This window comes from Pogona vitticeps, chromosome 4, assembly GCF_051106095.1.
Source record: "Pogona vitticeps strain Pit_001003342236 chromosome 4, PviZW2.1, whole genome shotgun sequence".
In the NCBI taxonomy this organism is placed as follows: domain Eukaryota; kingdom Metazoa; phylum Chordata; class Lepidosauria; order Squamata; family Agamidae; genus Pogona; species Pogona vitticeps.
In genome coordinates, this window is record NC_135786.1 from 66198794 (window position 1) to 66214002 (window position 15209).

The 15209-nt window shown below is 40.7% G+C and overlaps 1 protein-coding gene across 2 annotated transcripts in view; it reads left to right on the forward strand.

The window, feature by feature from the left end:
• Positions 1-15209, forward strand: part of SLC5A9 (solute carrier family 5 member 9) — a 49175-nt gene that overhangs the window by 11733 nt on the left and 22233 nt on the right. For both annotated transcript variants that reach the window (XM_072997601.2, XM_020788124.3), the window contains 9 exons: positions 3735-3839; positions 8459-8623; positions 9133-9238; positions 10440-10520; positions 11190-11395; positions 12120-12255; positions 12471-12578; positions 12678-12828; positions 14552-14720. In XM_072997601.2, the coding sequence (XP_072853702.2) occupies positions 3735-3839; positions 8459-8623; positions 9133-9238; positions 10440-10520; positions 11190-11395; positions 12120-12255; positions 12471-12578; positions 12678-12828; positions 14552-14720 (1227 nt within the window). The remainder of the gene's footprint in view (positions 1-3734; positions 3840-8458; positions 8624-9132; positions 9239-10439; positions 10521-11189; positions 11396-12119; positions 12256-12470; positions 12579-12677; positions 12829-14551; positions 14721-15209) is intronic.

Consider the following 15209-nt stretch of genomic DNA (forward strand, 5'->3'; position numbering starts at 1 on the left):
GAAGCCGCACCAGGGCAGCGGGGGGGGGGGGTAGTGGCAGCGGTGTGTGTGTGGCAGGGGGGCAGTGGTGGGGGTGGGTTTTTTTGTAACCACTCCATGAATCTATGAATATATTTGTTATTCATTGCTTCATGGGGGCAACTTTGTGCTTGGTGAGTCATCAACTTTTGACGACTCATGAAGCAGTAAGACTCATCAAAATGGTGAGTCGTTCCCATCTTTAATACATATATATGACTATGTGCCCATTTCATGCAGATCTGTCCTCTTTTGATTTCTGTGATGGTGTGCTTTGTCTCATTTTTGGTAATTTATAAATGACCACCCCAGAACAGACTTTGTGTGTGTTCACATGCCAAAATAGTTCATAATCTGTACAGTTTATGGAGTGATTCAGTGCAATTCTTTCCTTGGTGATCACAGAATGCACAAAGAAATGAGCTCCAGCCCTGCCCCAATCCAAGCCCAAGCTGGACCTTTTTGGTCCATCTGTAGGGTTTCTAATTTTTGGGGGGGGCAAGCTGGAGCGATATCTGGTAGACAGAAAGGTCACTTTGAGGGAGATGGCTTCCATTAAAGCAACTTTTTCTGTTCCAACCAGGTGCGTACCTTTGCAACCATCTGATCACACCCATTGTATAACATTTTCCTACATGGTGACATTTTTAAAGACCTGAATAGAAAAAAAAATTAGAGGATGACTCACTCTACAAACTTCTTTCATTGCCAGTGTGTTCTGGAATATAAGGAGAGCCAAACTGCTGCCAGAGAAATGACAAACTTTGGATTCCTTAAGAATACTGTGACATTTTGTTACACAACTTTTTATAAGTTTTCTGCAGGAGAGTCTATGTGTTAAAATAAGGATATTGTGTCTTATGGAAGCCGTTTACATTTCTTGGAAGCCCTTCTATTTACCCAAGATATGAATGTGTATTATAGCACTCTGTCTTTTAATCAGAGGCATCCCAGATGAAATGTTTTGCAGTGTTTGCTCCAGGTAAGGTTTTCTAGCTTCATCTTGTATTAATATTTTAACTATCCCAAAGGTGAGAAGCAGGTCAGATTCCATTAGTCTTTGCTTAGGGCTCAACTAGTGTAGAGGCAGAAAGCATTACCAGTCAGAAAAGGATAAGCTGGTCAGTGAAACAGTATCCTATATTGGAAAATTTGATGTTTAAAATAGTGTCAGCTTTGAAGCCACAAAAAACTTTTTTTGCAGACAAGAGGTTAAAAGCAACCTTTTTAAAAGCATGTGGCATTGTAGATAACACTAACTTGTTCCGGTTGTAGGTTATTTTTTTAAAAATGGATATTTAAACAAAAATAATACTGAACGTGGTGGATCTAGCAAGTGTTGGATGAAATCCTCTTGATGTAACTGCACCTCCTGAAGAGTAACAATGTCATCAGCAGGAGCAATTTTTGTAATTAAAAACTTCTTACTTCTGTCCCTCGGCTTTTCCAACTCCTGCACAATCCTTTTCATTGTGTTGAATCTGTAGGACCTGTGGGACAGAAATATGAAGTCTTTAATTATGGAAAGGCTACACCAGCAGTAATGTCATCCAGCAGCAATCGCAATTTTCAGTAGTTAAAGACTTCCTCCTTCCATCCTGATGCTCTCACACCTTGCATGCAACGACAGGGAGGAAGAGAAAGGATGACATCTCTGCAAAGTATTTCTGTGCCTGTAATCACAACAAAGGGCCCAGTTCATGCTTGTACTCATTCAATATAGACATCCTATCAGGTTTGCCCAGAGCAGGCCACTAGTTTGATACCGAAAAGTAAAACAACACAGAAGTAGAAAACTGGGCTACCAGCAAATAAGCTAGCCTAGAACATTTCAGTCAGAGCTCTATTTTATTTCATTTAAAATGTGCACGCCATGTATGTTTTTAATTGGGAAATATTCAGATTTCTCCACATTAAACTATTCTGTCAGCCATGCCAGGTTTCTGCCACATCATCCCATTGTTTAATTTGGCTAAAGCACCAAATGTGGTGTTGAATGCCTCCAATATTTTTCATTTTTCTATTAAAAATATTAATATTTGTAGCAAATGCAAAATCAGCTAGCTTAATGTCTGTTGGGCACTCTTTATCAAGTTCAGGGTGAATGGCTGGGTTCCTCGAAATGTTTTTGGACTACAAATCCCAGAAATCCTCACAGGCAAGAGCTGAGGAGAGTTTTAGTAAAAAAAAAAAAAAAAAAAAAAAACACCCTACAGCTAGAAGGACTCAGCTGTCCTTCCCCCAATGATATTTTCCTAGCTCTCATATTCTCCACACCATCAGTAGAAGAATCATTCAAATAAACCCAAGGCATATATGTATATATATATATATATAGGTAGCTACATTTGGTTTAAAATATACAGAAAGTCAACAATATATCTCCATTCTTCAATTGTTGACTTTCTGTATATTTTAAACCAAATGTAGTTACCTACTATGAAATAGATTTCTCTGTTTCAGCTTAAATTATGTGCACTACTGCTCATCAAGGTTGCCAATTCTTTCCTAGCAGGCCAAGCTGAAGCTTCAAAGATGCAGTTTAAATATTTACCCACAGATATTCAACACATTCTTTCATGTAATATATGATGTAATTTTCCCCTTGTAAAGAGTTGTTCTTTAGAAGAGTTCCTGGCTATTATGGGGTTGTCCAGAGTATGGTATGAATGTAGGAGATCTGGGGCAGATGCAACATTGCCCACTACAATGATCCATGGGGGGTTGTGATGAGTAGTATGGCAGCATTTGATAGTGGGGTTTTAAGCAAGATACTAAGAAATTCTTGGATTGAGAGGCAGTAAGAAATAAAATCAAAAGGAAGAAGTCAAATGCATAACATACAGAAAGCTCGACCACTTTGGTCTTTTGGTGAGAAACAAAACATGCAGTTTGCCACAACTGATCATTCAAGGTCAAATAAATTGGAAAAGAAGCACAAGAAGGAGAAGAATGTATTGTTTGGATGTAACACAAACTCATATTTTAAAGATGCTGTATCCAATGTCAGAATAGCCAGAATGACATCCACCTCTTGGAAGGAGAGAAGTTAAAAGAAGAATCCTAATATAAACATTAGCCATTTACTGTATGATTGCAATTCGTAACAAGTTTCAAGGTACCTTTGAATGGAAGCTTCCTGGTTTGGTGGTTTACTAATAAACCATGAAAATGGTAAGCACTGCTGTTGAATCAAGATTTGAAGGTTTTCCAGGACTCATCATTTAGATTGGCACCTGAAAATATTTTAACATCTTGTTCAGTTTTCTAGTGCCCAGGCCAGCTGCTTGAGTTGGCATGACAAATGACTATATTGGGCTGAATTGTTCAGAGCATATACAGCCTTTAGCAGTTATGCATACATTCAGAAACTGCCTCCATGCACAATACTAGGATGACATGAAATACTCCCTTTCACTAGTAGCACATGGCACCACATAGACCCACAACCCTCAGGAGCTTGAGCAATTATAATGATGATGATGATGATGCAGCTGATGCCTGTCCATAGCCTGAGAGAGAGAGAGAGTTTGCCAACTCACATTATCATGTAAATTAAATGATTATGGCATAGTCCTGACTACTGCTACCGTCTCATTCCATCACTAACATTATAAACTCCGTGGGTTGAGAAGTCCTTCCATGTTTTCTCTATGATTAAATACAATATAGTCTTTCTTTCAATGAACTACTTGTCACTGTTCTCTTTGTTTTAGATTGGAGCATCCCTAATGTCAAGCAATGTGGGGAGTGGCTTATTTATCGGCCTGGCAGGGACAGGAGCGGCAGGAGGCCTTGCAGTTGGGGGCTTCGAGTGGAATGTAAGACGCCCTTCATGAATTCAACATCTTTCCAACAAGGAATCTTTTGGCTTAGATTGAGTCAAGTGACGTGGAATCCTCAGATGCCTGGGTTTTGGTGCAACTCTAATATAAGTTTAAAATGCATATTTGGCTTAAGTAGAATACGGTGGTGCCTCGCTAGATGATGATAATCCATTCCACTGAAATTGCTGTTTAGCGAAATCATTGTCTAGCGAAAAGCATTTCCCCATTGGAATGTATTGAAACCTGTTTAATGTGTTCCAGTGGGGAAGAATCGTCGTTGTCTAGTGAAGATCGGCCATAGGAAAGCCGCCTTGCGAACTGCCAATCAGCTGTTTAAATTGCTGTCTTGCGAAGCTTAGGTCCCGAAAACACCTGTTTTGCGAGCTCGGAGGAAGCTGTCAAAATCGTCATCTAGCGAAAATCAGTTTACGAAGCAGAGACCAAACATTGTCCAGTGAAATTCCCCCATAGGAATCAGTGTTTTGCGAATCGCTATAGCGATCGCAAAAAGTCAATGTCTAGCGAAAAAACTGTAATGCAGGGTAGCTGTCTAGCGAGGCACCACTGTAACTGCAAGACTCATGGCACATTGCAGTGTAAATAAACAATTGTTTTGGGTAGCATTTGCTCTTAAGATCAATTATCTTATTTTAAAAAACAAATCTGAACTTCTTCCACCCCCTTTTGCTTTCAACCTTTGATTTAGAAACAGCTGGAATGAATTTTGGAAGGTATTACAAATTCATTAGCATCCGAACATGTTAAATGTATATTTTGATTTCTACATCTTTGGACTATTATTGTCACCAAACTGAAAGGGTGCTTTCTGACTGTTTAATAAGGTGCCAGGTGGCCTCATCTAGAGGGTATTAGAGCACATTGGCTTCAGAATTAAAATAGACACTAAAATTAAAATTGCTAATGGCACTAGTATATCCCCATATGCGGAGCTGTCTTCAAACACATTTTGATTCATTAACAAAAGGTGTTGGAAACAGAAGTCTGCTCTGAAGGTGGTGGACGCTCCTTCATTGGAGGTTTCCAAACAGACGCAGGGCCATCTAACACAGATGCTTGAAACGTGGATTTTCTGTATCAGTCAGGGGATGGAGTAAATGGCTCTTTGCGTACCTTCCCATTCTATAGTTCTACGATACTGTGATTAAAACACCCCTGCCAATAAAAAATAAATAATATAAAATGTTTAAGATCTTTCAAATTATTCTTCTCTGAAAGACAACATAGTTTTAAATGACAGGAAACACTTTTTTAAAAAAAAGTCAAAAGCCTTTTATTATAATGATTACATAATTTGTAGCAGCTGAGAGGGAATATGATCTCACCTTCTATCCATTTCAGAAATGAACAAGAGAATTGTGAGCAACCCAGCAAATTTCTTTCAGAATTCAAAATAAAATTCAGTTTCCTACTAAAAAAACGAAAAGTGAATTCTCCTTAAACTGGCTTTTTTTAAAAAAGTTGAACATGAAACAAATGACAAATTCAGGTCAAATTACATTTTCCCAGCCAGCCTACTAGTCCCATTTCAGTTATATTTTTCAGCCTTTACTTTTGTAGTAGTTCAAGTGAAGCCAAAGGGCAGCTTTCTCTGCTAGCCTTATTTGAAGAGCATTTGTTTTGAGTAGACGGTGTTGCTTTGGGGCAATACTTCACTTATGGGCACAAATTGTTTCATGCTGGGTCATCGCAAATCATCAATGTGGCACTCCAGGTACCACATGTTCCCTTCCCCCCCCACCGGCCAGCTGCCCCACTGACCAACCGATGCACAATGTTCATCTCCTCCTCATCACATGACTGTCCAGTCACAGCAGGAATGAATACTTCCCTCCTCCACCTCCTCTGGCAGCCACCCACTCACAAGAATCCCTTCCCTGCCTCCTCATCTGAGTGGGCAGCTGCCAGAGGAGACAGAGGAGGGAGGCACATAATCCTGCTGCAACTGGACAGTCATGTGACAAAGGGGAGACAAGCAGTGCATGCCGGCTGGTGAGTGGGGGAGCCATCCAGGGTGTGTGGAAAGGAAACATGCAGCACCAATGGTGCCACAGTGACAACATGCAACAACTTGGCCCAAAGCAATTCATGCCCATCTCTCCTCATAGTCCAATCCTGCAAAGAGACTGAGGGATCTATGAACTTCTCAGCTGCCACACAAAAAGCACAGGTGTCTCAGATGAATGATTTCTGATGGTGCTAAAGGTCACACATGGTGCTAAAGTGCTCTCTTTGGTAGGATGATAGTGAAGCAGAATGTGATTCTAGTACTTAAAAGTCAATGAATTAAAAAGAGGTCTCTCAAATCCTATGGTATTTTGAGTGATAAGCAAGGTTTACATTCAACCAGCTCCATCTCATTGCTTGGGCTGAACTGTACTAATGCAAGTAACAATGTACCTTATTTTAAAAGGGCTGTTCACAAACCATTTTGCTGCCTAAAGTGGAGCATTCATGGTACCCAGGCCCAGCCAAGTAATTTTGGAAGCTGAGAAGGACAAATCCATAACTACCACTTTTCATCTAACTGGGATTATAAATTCAATAATAAACCTAGAACTTCTAGTTGTTGCTTCTTTGTCATATGCCAGATCAGCTGTTTGGTGTAGTTGCTTCACTCTATCTAATGGTGGGTCTGGCCCTGTTAAATCTTAATCCTCTACCTGGCAAGTAAGATAAAGGTTGTTGACTTGGCCCATCTGCCAGGAACCTTCACCTCTTTGTCACCCTTGTCTAATGTCTATTTAGGCCAGTTTCGGGATAGCTGCAAGGCAGTCAGGTTTTCAAAATACTCATATTTCCCAGCAAAGTCTAACTATCCTTTTAGGACTACTGAGGCAGGAGACTGATGAAGTGTCCATTGATGCAGTATGATTTGTGTCAGTTCCTCCAGCGCTGGAGAAAAACCAACACTAGATAGAGTACAGCCACACTGCTCTATCCTGTGGCCTGCTTGCCTTAGTACAATGGTTCAAAGAATCAGAGTCTGCATTCTGATCTTGAACCTAGGGCAGCCTTTTGTTAAGGGACATGCTAACTGCACAATTCTCCCTATTTCATGTGTGGGCATGAGCTGCTCCAAATCTGGAAAGCTTCTTGTTCCCAGGATCTGCTTCCAACAATCTGTGGACAAGACTTTTGTGACCTAGTGGTTCCTCTTCACCCTTTGAGAGGGAATGAGCTAAGATTGTGACTAGAGATGAGCACGAACTGAACTATGATCAGGAAAAAAAAACCCATGAACTGGGCTGGTTTGTGGCTCAGTTTGTAGTTCAGTTCAGGGATCCTGTTTTGCCAAAATGAAATGGAGCGCCAAACTTTCAGCCGATAGATGGCAGTGGCAGAGGACAAAGAGGAGGAAGCAGCAAGACCTGGTAGGGAGGCAACTGGGGCAATGGTAGTAACCAGTGGCCATCCGTGTCTTCATATACAAGTGATGCTTGACATCATGCTTTTGTGTGTGTGTATGCAAGTGAATATAGTATTTTAAACTCAAGTACCCAAGGGTCCACCCAGGATGACACCTTGCCCTGCCATTTCAGAATAAAGCACCCCTTTTGATTGGACACCATGCGACCCCAGATTTCAAAAGTTTGAATAGTTTCACTTTAGCCTTAGACTTTATATGGAATCAGTCTTACTATTATGGATCCTATGTGGGACCAGTCACAGCATTACAGAGGCAGCTGAGAGAGACAGTTGCCTCAAGTAGCAGACACTTTCAGTTATGGTGAAAACAGAGCTCTATGTGTGCCATGTAATTTGCCTAGTATCCAGTAAATTATCTGACTGCCTAAGATATAGTGGAGGATTCCTTCCAGTCATCAGAGTTGTAAACTGTAGGGTCAAACTAGATACGAAGAGGTAACTTATATTCCCAATTATTAATGCATTTTCCTAGTTTGCCTCTTTATTCGGTATGTACTTTGTGTGCGTGTTTTTACTATTTGGGGGAAGGGACACAAGTTTAAGTTATGTAGCTTAATTTTGCACAAGGAATTGTTCTTGTAAATGCAACAAGTAAATCAAAAGTGCCTGGATGTTCCTCATATACTCCGCTGTGGCAAGGATAAAATGACTCTGTTTCTCATTTTGCCTGAGAGGCTAAGAGAAGCAAAGAGGTATATCCAGAAGTGGGAGCATTTGGGGGGGGGGGTAGTGGTAAATGTGTTGTGTAGTTTGACCCTGAGCTGCCAATCCAGGCAGGTCCTGAATATGGAATATGTGGGGATATCAGTATATTCTTTGACTCAGGCAGCAAAATGTCTTGTGCCAATTGTATACTGAATCCTGCAAGCCCTATAAAGTGATGGAGGCAGTGTGGCTGAAGCAAGAGGTCTTGCTAAGTCAGCCATTTTGTTTTGTTCTCAGGTCTTTTATTGTCCACAAGAAGGTGCTTCCATCTTTCCCATTTATCACTGTTCTTCATCACTGCCCAAATATGACCTTCTATTTACATAAAACTGCATTTGGCTTCTAATTCAAAAGAGATACCAGCACTTTATCCTCATAATTTTTTGCGTTGCATACTGTTTGCATAGATCTGAGTCTTTTTCTATATTTCTAATAATAACTATATTATTATTCTCTGTTAGGCCACCTGGGCATTGCTTGTCCTCGGCTGGATTTTTGTGCCTGTGTACATCTCTTCAGGAGTGGTCACCATGCCAGAATATCTGAAGAAAAGATTTGGGGGGCAAAGGATTCAAATCTACCTCTCTGTACTTTCCCTTATTCTTTATATATTCACTAAAATCTCGGTATGTATCCCAAAGAAATGCAATAATATGTACCTGAGTACAGCTTTCAGAGACAGAGAATGGAACATTGGTTTGGACCCTTAGCAAAATATTCTGTAGATAGGTCCTCTTTTCTGTCACTGGGTGCTGCAGGGCTAATATAACAGAAAGATGAGTTTTCGCTAACTTTTTGATACTCTTGTAATGTGCAGTGGGTACTTTTCCTCCAGGGTCTTGAGAGAAATGTAAATGCAGCTAAACTAAGTAGACCAACTTTGCAGTCCTGTGCAACTCAGAGCACCCAGCCAGTCAGATATGAAGGTGATACACCTCTATGGGCTGAAGTGTGGGAGTGAGAGCTTCGAATCCTCAACACACCTCCCAGTTGAAATCAACCAGAGTGATAAAGCTGTGTGTGGGTGCATGCATGCAAAGTCCCTTTAAGATTAGCTTACTCTGTGTTATGGGGTTTGCTGCTTTTCTTTGCCTTCTCAAACATGCCACTGTGTGTCTTTTTGCATTTGTTCTAGACAGATATTTTCTCTGGTGCCCTTTTTATCCAAGTCTCCTTGGGCTGGAACCTTTACCTCTCTACAGTGATCTTGTTAGTAGTAACAGCTGTCTACACTATAGCTGGTAACTATTCCCATTCCCATTAATTCATTTATTCATTCCATTGATATTCTACCTTTCTGCCAAAAACAGCACTCAAGTCAGTTAACAATATTACATTTAAAATGTGAAGAAAATACAATAGCAAAAATAAAAAATGAATGTGTCAGAAACACAATTAAACACCCAATTAAAAACTACAAAAGCAGCACTCAATTAGTTAACCCCTCCCCACTTTAGTTGCACCTAGTATAAAGGCTTGCATGGATAAATCTGTATTGCTTTCATTCATTCATGAAGAATATTTTTATTTTGCTCTCTGCCATGTGTTCTCCAGGTGGGACATAACAAAAGCAGTTTAATATGTTTAGGTGGTGAGAGGGACATGGTGGCGCTGCGGGCTAAACCGCAGAAGCCTGTGCTGCAGGGTCAGAAGACCAAGCAGTCCTAAGATCGAATCCATGCGACGGAGTGAGCGCCCGTCGCTTGTCCCAGCTCCCGCCAACCTAGCGGTTCGAAACCATGCAAATGCGAGTAGATTAATAGGGACCACCTCGGTGGGAAGGTAACAGCGTTCCGTGTCTAAGTCGCACTGGCCATGTGACCACGGAAGATTGTCTTTGGACAAAAATGCTGGCTCTATGGCTTGGAAACGGGGATGAGCACCGCCCCCTAGAGTCGAACACGACTGGACAAAAATTGTCAAGGGGAACCTTTACCTTACCATTTAAAACTTAAACACCAAAATCTCTGGTGAACCTCCCATCTGGTGAACCTCTAGAATGAAATTGACACTGGTGCCAATGGGACAAAAGGAAGACATTAGACAATCTGGGCAGTTTACAGTTTAATTATGCAGGCTACACATTGCACTCCCGCCCCCCACAAGGTGGGTACTCAATTTACTGACTCAGCCTGGAGTTGGCTACCTGAGTTTAGGATTGAACTCAGATCATGAATAGAGTCTTAGCTGCAGTTCTGCAGTTTAACCTCTGTGCCACAAGGCTTGAAATAACTTTTTTCTGAAAGGCAATAATGAGTGACAGTCTACCATGCTACCAAGATATTCCTGTACCTGGTCATTGAGATACAATAACTTGTGGCAAGTTTTGCAAATTTTATGCCAACACCATTAGGATTCTGGTTGCTAAATTTTAAAACTGATCACTGGGTGAGGGAAACTGATCACTAACATTGAATCAGTTCCTTGTTATCTTTCCTACAGGGGGTCTAACTGCAGTGATCTACACAGATGCTTTGCAGACAGCGATCATGGTGATTGGAGCTTTGGTTCTTATGTTTATAGGTAAGGAGGAATTCTGTACATTACTGCTTTTAGCTGACAAAAAGATCCATCTTAAGGAACACCCCACAAACCAGTTGGCTCAATGGCATGTGTTCCAACAGAATAACTTCTGTGTCAACCACCAGTTCTTATGAGGCAAGGGATATGGGCTTGTCTTCAATCATATCTCCACTGTAGTTCATGGGGCCTTACAAGAGTCAGAAAACTACGTCTCTCAGAATCCTTCAATCAACATCACCACTGTTGGGGGATTCTGGAAGTTGTCCAAAACTACCTCTTCTAAGCACTGGCCTTTATGCAATACATTAAAATGGATATATTTTGAAAATACATGAAGAATATGTAATATATTAAAAATGAATGCCTCCTGCCAAGACAAAATAGACAAAAAGTCCTTAGCATGCTTCTAACGTGGGACACTGCTCTTCTGGGGTGGGGGGACTCACCAGATCAGAGTATTGAGCCAAGGAAAATCAGAGAGATCCTCAGCAAAACACTCAAAACATTCTGACTTAGGTTAAAAAAACTGCCAGAATCACATCTCTCCAACACTAAAGTACTTTGCGCTCTAATAACGGGTTATCTTTAATGTCTGTTTCTGCCTGGAACAAATGAATTTCTAGCTCAGTTATTCTATGATTCTGTGGTTGTTGACTGTTTCTTTTTTAGGCTTTGATAAAGTTGGGTGGTATGAAGGCCTGCAAGAGAAATATAGTAAAGCAGTACCCAGTGTCATTGTCCCAAATACTACCTGTCATTTGCCACGGCAAGATGCTTTCCACATGATAAGAGATCCTGTCTCTGGGGATATTCCATGGCCTGGGCTTGTATTTGGCCTTTCAGTGCTTGCTCTTTGGTGCTGGTGCACAGATCAGGTAATGTAAAACTTAACTGTTGTTCTTTGGGCTTCATTTGTCTTTTTTTGCAGAATATTAGATAGATTTTACATTCTCTACACAAGGTGTTAAAAAGTGAATCCTGCAGAGTTACACATATGGAAAATTTATACTGGGAATTGAAAAGCCATAGGATTGTTCCATAACTATACATGAGCAAGATGTAGGGGTTCCTTTTGCTTCTATTTACCATCCATTTTGGATTACACAAATTTTACACATGGTAGCAAAGAGGATTCAGTGGCAGACGTAATACCAGCTGCTGTGAGAAAAGCAGTGGAAAGCAAAACGTTTGCCTTCAGGAACCAGCAGAGTATTCCTAAATCTTCTGTGATTCTGGGTATTAAAAGGAAAAGACGCTTTCTATGTAGCTAGTCCAGTTAGCTAGTCATGAATTGCTTGCCGCATTTACATTTCACAAATGATAATATGTCAGTGGACGTAAATGATAAATACAAAGTTTACAGTTTGCTTAAACCTGTATTAACTTTAAAATAATCTATTTAACTGAATTAGGCATACACAGAACGTTTATATCTATATGTTTTTCATATTGGTTAGGCACGAGAACGTTATTCCTTAGGTTCTCAGATACCTAATCCATCACCCGACTCAGTTGAAGCTAACATAGCTCTGAACAGCTTGGTTCATTGTATGCATGCACTAAACAGCACAGTTTCATTAGAGCTGGTTCTCCTTTCAGGTCATTGTGCAAAGGTCACTTTCAGCAAAGAACCTCTCTCATGCGAAAGGTGGATCAGTACTGGGTGGATATTTGAAAATTTTCCCCATGTTTTTCATTGTAATGCCAGGCATGATCAGCAGAGCTCTCTTCCCAGGTAACATACCTCTGGCCTTAAGCACCTTCCAAGTGCAGGCAGGTAGTAGGGTGGCCACTTGAATATGTCTCCAAAAAAGGAGAACATGTATCAACAAATAGGAGACAACTCTTCAAAAGAGGACTGTCCTCCCTAAAGGCCACCCTACTGCCTGATGGTATCAATGGTAGTGTTTCCTACAGTTAATGTTGCTTTTCTTTACTTATCTGCTACAGATGACGTTGGCTGTGTAGACCCAAAAATCTGCGAGAAAATCTGTGGAGCTAAAGTCGGTTGTTCAAACATTGCTTACCCAAAATTGGTCATGGAACTGATGCCTGTAGGTGAGAGAGATGACATCATTCACCTTCACAAAGACGAGGTCTCTACTAGTAGTAGTTTGGTGATGAAAAATAACAGAATGCTCTTTCTCGGTTTTTTAGGACTCCGTGGTTTGATGATTGCTGTAATGATGGCTGCCTTGATGAGCTCGCTTACATCTATCTTTAATAGCAGCAGCACGCTCTTCGCCATAGATATCTGGCAGCGACTCCGCAAGAAGGCCACTGAGCAGGAGCTCATGATTGTTGGAAGGTCCTCCTTTCATCTCTATGTTTGTTTTTCTCTTATAGGAGGCATTTCTGTGGTGACTCACTACAATTTAGCTTTTGCATGCTGCTTAGTGCCCTGAGCTGTGTACATTATGTGCTGGTGTAGCTGGTTCAGTTTATGCTTCTAAAGAGGCTTCCTGTACTCAAGTGCCAGCATTCCTTTACTGAGACTTTCCTCTATGCACTTCTACTGGAATCCCATTGGGACCCAAACAATCCAGGAATTATGACTACAAACCCCATTAGGAAATTATCTCATATAAAGCAATGTATGTCTCTCAGTAGCACATGTAGGGTAGTAGAGATCCTGTTTCCAGCTCAGGCAGTGTATTTATCAGAGCTTGGAAATATGGCTTTTTTTGTATTCCATTTTCTAAAATCTCCCAGACCATATGGACAGTGGCTTTACTAGCTGTTGGGTTGTGGGAGTTGTAGTTCAATCCCCTCTCCCCATAAAAATACAGTTTTCCAAGCTCTGGTTCTGATGTTTAGGTAAGACCTGAAGGAATCAAAATTGGATCAGATCTGTAATTCAGATTGCTAAGCCTGATACCAAACCACATATGAATGGGCAACTGTACATATCATACATATGGTGTTCTCTTGCTTCCGTGTGCATTTTTTGCATTGTGCACTGTTGTACATGCACTGTCACCATTTCACCAGCTATCCTGCATCTGTAAAAGTGATTTCAGCAAGTAAACATTCACAGTAGTAGCAAATGATTCCTATCTGTGGGATCTGAATTGTTTATCAGTTTTCCACAACGTCATGGTTATAGACTTTTGTGAAGTTTATCACATAACCCCTGCTTGTCTTCCCAAACAAAGGGCTCACGCTATGTCTTCCCACCAGCAGATAACAATTGGGACGTTTCCCCTTTTCTTCAGTGCCACTAGTGGATTTCCTTTATGTACAATACATAACAAACTTTAGACAGACACTTGTCAGTTTGCTGCCAACAGAACTTTTTTATTGAAGTGTATTAACTTTAATCTGAATCACTGATGTTATTTATTCAATGCATATAATCAACTCATTCAAATATCATATATCATGCCACCTTCACCACCTGCTCTATCTATTCCTCTTGACCAGCTTATCTCTATTATTATTTCTCACCATCTCCTTGACTATCTCTCTATCTCTCTCTGCTTCTTTCTCTTCTGCCAAAAAAACCCCCTCTTATCTCCGCCGACTCCATGCAATGAGAACCAGACTGTGAGTGACAGGAGTGACGTGGGGCAACCGTCACAACCTTCTTCGACAAAACCCTCTCTTACTCCGTGCATCAACACTAAACATGTATGTAGCAGTTTGATATCATTTTAACTGGCATGGCTCCATCCTAAAGAATCCACTGAATTCTCTGCTAGAGAGTCTGAGGGCTGAGAATTATGTTACAGACTACAGATGACCCATGCCAGGGTTCCATAGGATGAAGCAACAACAGTTAAAGTGGCATCAAATTATCTTTACTATACAGTATTGCTGACACAGCTGTCATTTGGTCCCCATGAAATATAGTCCCTAGATGATGTTTTATGGATGAACACTTGCCAAGTTTCCCAAACCTTTCCACTGTGTTGTGCAGTGGCAATACATTTTTAAAATTTTGTTTCCTCCGTCATTTGTTGGGAACATCTGACATTAGATTTTTTTCAAAGTGTTCTGAAGAAGTAATGTCCTTTGTTTTGCTCTTCCAGACTGTTTGTTCTGATTCTCGTTGCCATTAGCATCCTCTGGATCCCCATCATCCAGACGGCCAACAGCGGTCAGCTCTTTGACTACATTCAGTCAATAACTAGTTACCTAGCGCCACCCATCACTGCACTCTTCGTTCTAGCAATCTTCTGCAAGAGGATCAATGAGCCAGTAAGTACAGGATCAATGAGGAGGTTCGTATGAATAATAGCATCTCCCAGATGTCATCGTTTCATAGTTTTTAAGGGCAGACAAGACCATTCATTATGATTATATTGACTGACTTCTCTCCTCAAAGCATCTTCTATGGAATTTAGCCCCATTAGAGCACAACATCTCTTTTAAAAGATTCTTAGGACTTTGATTGCTGGTTTAACTGAAGGTAGTAATAAGATACAGGAAGCGAGTAGACAGGAGAGGGAGGAGGAAGGAACTTCAGAATATACAAGCAACACTTTTCTCACACAGTTTCAGAAAGCAATTCTTATTCTGAGGCTGAATTTCTCAAACTTTAATCTTCCACTTGTCAAATCTCTGTTGGTTTGAGACTTCAAGAGAGCAGAGCCTTATAGAATTATGTAGGAGATCTACCCACAGGAATCAAGCCATGCTTCAGTAGTCTCTTTTTAACAAATAGATAGATCTCCTTAGAATTGTGTT